Here is a 4,874-nt window from a genome sequence, read left to right as displayed (position 1 = left end):
TCAAAAAAAAAAAAAAAGAGCTCAAACAGAATCAGAATTTTCTAAAACAATGAATTTGTTGATTATTTGTCAATAAATCGCTTGGCATATAAAATTGTAAAAATGGCCATCACATTCTCCACAGAGACATCTTTAAAATGGTTTTGCCCAACCAACAATCCCAAAACATACCATTTTAAATTTATAGCCGTATAAAACAGAGGAAAGCAGCAACCCCTAACATACAGAGAAGCTGGAACCAGTGAATGTTTGACCAAAGTTCTGTTGGCCATTAACTTATCCTGTTAAATTCCTTGATTTAAAGAACATACTGTACTCGGTAGCTTAAAGTTAAGACTGTAACAGTCTTACTGCATTAGAAACTGTAAGTTTTTTTCCTTTCTTTGGTCAAAGCATGATGACCACAGTTCATTTGACTATTCTGATAGCCGTTGTCACATTATAACGCAGTATCTTCCAATCACAACAGTAGTGCTGTGTGTGTGTGTGTGTGTGTGTGTGTGTGTGGGGAGGGGGATACGGGATGGCACACTGGTCCTTACCGTCGAGACAGCTGGTCCTCCTTGTCCTGGCTCTGTGAGCTCTGTGCACCCACTGAGGTGGCTCCTGCAGGCAGCTGGCTGAGCTGGTCCATCACCTCCAGGCCGCTCTGCTCTGCTATTTGGTGGATCAGGTCATCCACCTGCTCCTGAGGCGTGGTCAGCGTCATTGCCGAGCTCATGGAGTCCTCCATCACCTGGTGTGGGAAAAGAGAGAGATGGGTTTGATTTTTTACGACTTAAATTCAGTCCTCATCGGAACAAAAAAACAAATGCAAATAGTCTGCAGCCACTTACTGAGGTGTGGACGTCCAGGTTCTGGACTTGGCTTTCGAACTTATCCATGACTGCAGAGACCTTTTGGAGATCCATGGAGTTCAGAGCTTTGTCCAGGGCCTTGGTCACCTGGCCCATTGTTTTGGACACCTGACGGAAAAAGATGCCTTTTAAATGTATTTGTCTCATTTTGGAAAGAAAAAAAATCTCATGTTCTCCCTTCCCAAGCTTATCAGCAAAGAGGGAATGATGCGATGTGGTCATGTGAAGATAGTTTCTTATAATCCCACATTTGGAACAAGTAGTAAAATTGTATAGAAGCTAAGGCAATATGTATTAGTGAGCTGACTGAAACACAGTTACTTACTCCCTTCATGGTGACAGCAGTCTGGACTTTAGAGGCCACCGCGTCGACTCGAGACGCCATGCGCAGCCAGTTAAGGCCTTCATTTTTTTTCCGGATAGCATTCTCCGCATAAACTCTGGCACATTCCACATTTTTCTGTTGCAAAGCCTGGTGATGAGACAAAGACACCATTATCACTCAAAAACTACAAGTCACCTTTAGTATAATCTTCCATATATGTGTACACATGCACAACATGTTCAAACTGACACACAGAGACGCTAATATATTTTTTTAGTTTCAAAATTGTATGTAAGCTTAGATTTCTTTTTATATCGTTATTATTATGCAGCTAAAGAAAAATTTCATTACTTTTACCTTGTCTCTAATGCTCAATAGACATCATAATCTTTTCAGCAGTAAGAAAAACAACCGACAGCAGCAATTGCAGGACATGAGAAGTGAAGAGCATTATGACTCAGGGAAATATGTCTGGCCGGTGAGATAATAAGGGACAGTTATAACTCTATTGTTCCGTGAGAGAAGTCATCTGGATATCACCTCAGCGATCTCCAAACCAAACATGCATTTAAAACTGGAACAGAGAGGACTAATAACCTTACGGCAGAAATATTTAACCCTAAAAACAATCAGCCATCAACGAAACAGCGATGCATCAATTTCACAAACCAACCAAGCCCCTCCTTGTTCAACACTAAAGTTGTACTGCCCCCTGCTGACTGATGTGTGCCACTCCTGGTGTCATGTGACCAGCAGGACACAAATAAATGATCTAATCTAATCTGTTCCAATCATGGAGCCCCAAAAATGACAAAAGGCAGTAAAGTAAAGGTCATCAGAGACATTTAAACTATAACTCAATATATCAATAAATATTAGTAATAGTCAAATATTTAAGAGGAATCCACATCTTCATGTTTTTACATTGTGTGCATTAATGTATTTAACCCTCAAATAAGTTCTTTTTTTTTTTTTTTTTAAACCAGTGACTGTAAGTAATGGTTTACACTTTTCACTTGTGCTAAACATAGAGCAGTTAGTGAACCAAAAATAGTACTGCTGGTACTACTTTAATAAAACATTAAAAACAATCCATTTTCCAATGCATCTTTCCCTTCATTTATATACTTGCACCAAATGAAGCGTGGCCTTTATTAAGACTATTTTTTGGCTTTTTGCCTTTATTAGAGAGGTCACAGTAGATGAGATGGAAAACGGTGAAAGAAAAGAGAGAGAGGAGTGTGACAACAAAGGTCCCTCCACACAGAATAACACATGGTGGGAGACAGTGATTACAGTATATGGTGTACATCTTAACCATTCAGCCGCCACAGTGGAGCTTGGGCTCACCTTCTTGACCTTGGCCTGCTCCTTTTCAGACTCCTTCTCCGCCTTCTTGGCCAGTCTCTCAAGCTGCTTGGAAGTGAACTGTGAACCAAAGGGAAACATGTAAAAAAATAAATAAATAAATAATCCACTTTTACAGGTAACGATAATTAGGTTTTCTACTTATCGTACAACGTTTGAGCATGACCTGTCTGTTGTGTTTACATGCGTGTTTATAAGACTTGGGGCACAGCAGCTAAGGCAAATAAACAGAAAAAACTATGCTGAGACAGATATGAGACTGTTATTTCTGGTCACGCTGCTTCTGGCCTCATCACCTGCTCTGAGTTTCACCATGGGCTTGGCAATGCAAATAATAAGAGCCAGCTATTTTTAGTTTATATAGAGTGCTTTTATTTTCTTTATGTTGCTTTTATTAAGGATATTTTAATTTTTTTTTCACATTCAAATTCCAATGTCTGAATATTCTTATGAATAAAAAGCTCATTGCCCTCTGAATTATCATTATATCAGTGGCATTAAATAGTCTTAAAATGTAAAAAATATATTTTATCGCAATTATTTCTGGGACAATACATCGTCCAACAAACGTAGTTACGATGACAGGCCTACCATCATGCTGGTACAGATTAAACCTTTAAACAGATACATACCTTTAGCTGGAAGAGTGTTTCTGTGGAGAGACAGTGACAGACAGAGTTAGGAGTATAGACAGTCTGTTAGTAATATACTAACTCTACATCATACATTCAGTGTCTGCTGACATTATATACTAAAACAAGATTGCTGGTCAAATGAAAAGGACTCTTCCGGTCTGTCTTTCCTTTCCTTGAAGGCTGAAAAACAACGTGACTTATTGTGCCATTTCTGACATAACAGTCATTTGTTACGAAACGATTCAGCGGCAGGCAGCGTATGCTGTTAAATCAAACCTAAAGCCAAAGCAGAAGTCAGTCTGGCAGTTAAAGATGATAAACAAATGAACTGAAATTCAAAACAGGTCGGACAGCTAATTTAGCTAACCACCCACCCAAGCTAACGTTTGCTAGCCGTCATTCGATCTGTGGGTGAGTTAAAGCTAAAATAAGAGGCAACGTCTATCCGTTTTGACCGTCCAGCTGTTAAAACACGACATACCATCCATGTCAAGACGAATATGATTGCAGGTGATCACAGGAAAATATTTTTCAGCAGCCCAACAGGCTAGTCTCGATTTGTTTTGATCCAACCGTGTCAACTGCAGCCGCATTTCCTGGTTCAACAGTAGTCACGTGCTTCTTCTTCTGTAGGACGGTTGGCGAAACAGCGAAACGGTGCGTCACCGCCATCAATCGGTGCGGAGGGGCGATGAATAAATCAAATGAACCAACAACCTCTCAGTCAGATTTGTTCTCCTCGGATAATCAAACAAAAACACACAACAGTCACACAGTCATATGCAAATAAAAGCTGAAGCTCAGAATCAGTCACTTATCTCAGCTTCATGTCTTTGACAATGAATAGAATACATGTTTTAAAGTTTGTTCTTGTCTGCAAAGGTCACGTCTTTCTGTGTTGCGTTTTCATAGTTTAAACGATGTGCTGTTTAGTCCTGTAAAATCAAACTTTAATGTGAATATTATTGTCTCCTCTCTCCTGCTTCTTCCTGTAGCCTATGTCTCAGTCTTTGAATTCTATAAAACCATCATCCCTTCTCTCTTCTTCCCACTTCTTATTTACATTTACATTTATTCATTTAGCTGACGCTTTTATCCAAAGCGACTTACAATTGCTAAACATGTCAGAGGTCACATGCCTCTGGAGCAACTAGGGGTTAAGTGTCTTGCTCAGGGACACATTGGTGGATGTGTCACATCTTATCCACTGCCCCATCACCACCACCACCACCCCTTATGCCCCCTTTTCCTTAAGCTGAGTTTAATTAGGCTACGCTCTTCGTTTTTTTGGCTTCTTTTGCATATGTAGGCTATTTATCTGTTAATTCATTTCCTTTGATTCCAATATGTGTGCTATGCAGAGAAACATCACATTCAGTCCTATAGTGTGAATAGTGTATTCTCTGTTGTAATTATATCCAAATATATATATGTTGAATAGCTGTATTTCAAACTTTGTAGTGACAATTGAATATGAACTGCTCTCAGTGGTCTTGGCTCTTTAGTCCATTGTAATGCTGACAATATTATGAGCATTTCTCTGTCAACTGATAAACAAATTTATATTCCTTAATATCTTGACATGGTCCTTAGGTGTGAGTGTGACTGGTTGTTTGTCTATGTGTGGCCCTGAGATGGACTGGCAACCTGTCCAGGGTGTACCCCGCCTTTCACCCAATGTCAGCTGAT

At 39.6% G+C, this 4,874-nt stretch overlaps 1 protein-coding gene across 1 annotated transcript; it reads right to left on the bottom strand.

Moving 5' to 3' along the window:
• Nucleotides 1-538: 538 nt before the first annotated feature.
• On the bottom strand, nt 539-3,856 carry LOC123962075 (charged multivesicular body protein 1a-like). Its single transcript, XM_046037977.1, has 6 exons — nt 3,667-3,856; nt 3,183-3,202; nt 2,533-2,610; nt 1,183-1,329; nt 837-965; nt 539-736 (listed from the first exon to the last, which is right to left on the bottom strand). The coding sequence occupies exons 1-6, from the start codon at nt 3,776-3,778 to the stop codon at nt 539-541; spliced, it is 684 nt and encodes a 227-aa protein (XP_045893933.1). The 5' UTR covers nt 3,779-3,856.
• Nucleotides 3,857-4,874: the final 1,018 nt, after the last annotated feature.

The sequence above is a fragment of the Micropterus dolomieu genome, linkage group LG22 (genome assembly GCF_021292245.1).
Source record: "Micropterus dolomieu isolate WLL.071019.BEF.003 ecotype Adirondacks linkage group LG22, ASM2129224v1, whole genome shotgun sequence".
Taxonomy (NCBI): Eukaryota; Metazoa; Chordata; class Actinopteri; order Centrarchiformes; family Centrarchidae; genus Micropterus; species Micropterus dolomieu.
Note: the sequence above shows the minus strand (reverse complement) of the source record. Positions and strands in the feature narration are given on the sequence as shown.